The sequence below is a fragment of the Neofelis nebulosa genome, chromosome 6, assembly GCF_028018385.1.
Source record: "Neofelis nebulosa isolate mNeoNeb1 chromosome 6, mNeoNeb1.pri, whole genome shotgun sequence".
In the NCBI taxonomy this organism is placed as follows: Eukaryota; Metazoa; Chordata; class Mammalia; order Carnivora; family Felidae; genus Neofelis; species Neofelis nebulosa.
Window position 1 is genome coordinate 113,581,913 of NC_080787.1, and position 991 is coordinate 113,582,903.

General features: G+C 41.3%; 1 protein-coding gene across 1 annotated transcript; it reads right to left on the bottom strand.

Moving 5' to 3' along the window:
* Nucleotides 1–453: 453 nt before the first annotated feature.
* LOC131513500 (large ribosomal subunit protein eL39-like) lies at nucleotides 454–751 on the bottom strand. Its single transcript, XM_058732624.1, has one exon. The coding sequence runs from the start codon at nucleotides 723–725 to the stop codon at nucleotides 570–572; it is 156 nt and encodes a 51-aa protein (XP_058588607.1). The 5' UTR covers nucleotides 726–751; the 3' UTR covers nucleotides 454–569.
* Between the last annotated feature and the right edge of the window lie 240 nt (nucleotides 752–991).

The following is a 991-nucleotide window of genomic DNA, read 5'->3' on the forward strand; positions in this document are numbered from 1 at the left end:
GGAGGGCACCTGTTGGGATGAACACTGGGTGTTGTACGGAAACCAACTTGACAATAAATTTCATTTAAAAAATTAAAATTAAATAAATAAATAAATAAATAAATAAATAAATAAATTTTATAATGTTCAGTTATTTTTAAGAGTGACAGAGAGACAGAGAGAAAGTGGGGGAGGGGTAGAGAGAGAGAGAGGGAGACACAGAGTCCAAAGCAGGCTCCAGGCTCTGAGCTGTCAGCACAGAGCCCGACACGGGGCTCAAACTCACAAACCTGCGAGATCATGACCTGAGCTGAAGTCAGAGGCTTAACCAACTGAGCCACCCAGGCTCCCCTGTAAATAATGTTTTTAACTTTTAAATTGCCAATGGCAAGTTTGACCTTTTTTTTTTCCTCAACCAAGAGGTCTCACATGTTTATTACTGAACCAACCTATAGGTGCAGAAACATCATAACCAAGAAAAGTCAATTTCCTGATAGAACAGATCTACTGGTCAGGCAGTAAGGATGTGATGGTGTAGAAACACATGACTTTCAGGCAGCATAAACGTGTGCCATCTCATGTTCGATCCCTTACAGACCCAGCTTCGTTCTTCTCCAAAGCCGCCTCTTGGAGTTGTAGCGGATTTTATTACCAGTTTTCATCTGAATCCACCGGGTAATGGGACGATTCTGCTTTTGTTTCTTGGCCAGGAATCGCTTGATCCTGAAAGACTTGTGAGAAGACATGGCGAGAAACGGTCAGCCACACACACCACGATGGCAGAGAAGAGCAAAGACTGAACTTTTATTTATTTATTTGAGTATAGTTGACACACAATATTGCAGTTTCAATGATCTACTTAGTGATTTGTCAGGTTTGCACATTATGCTCTGTTCACCTCAAGTGTAGCTACATCTGCCACCTTACACTGCTATTAACAGTATCACTGACTGGATTCCTTATACCGTGCCTTTTATTTCCATGACTTATTCATTCCATAACTGAAAGCCTG

Coding starts and splice junctions, on each gene's coding strand:
- LOC131513500 (XM_058732624.1), bottom strand. CDS start 725: ATGTCTTCTCACAAGTCTTTCAGGATCAAGCGATTCCTGGCCAAGAAA.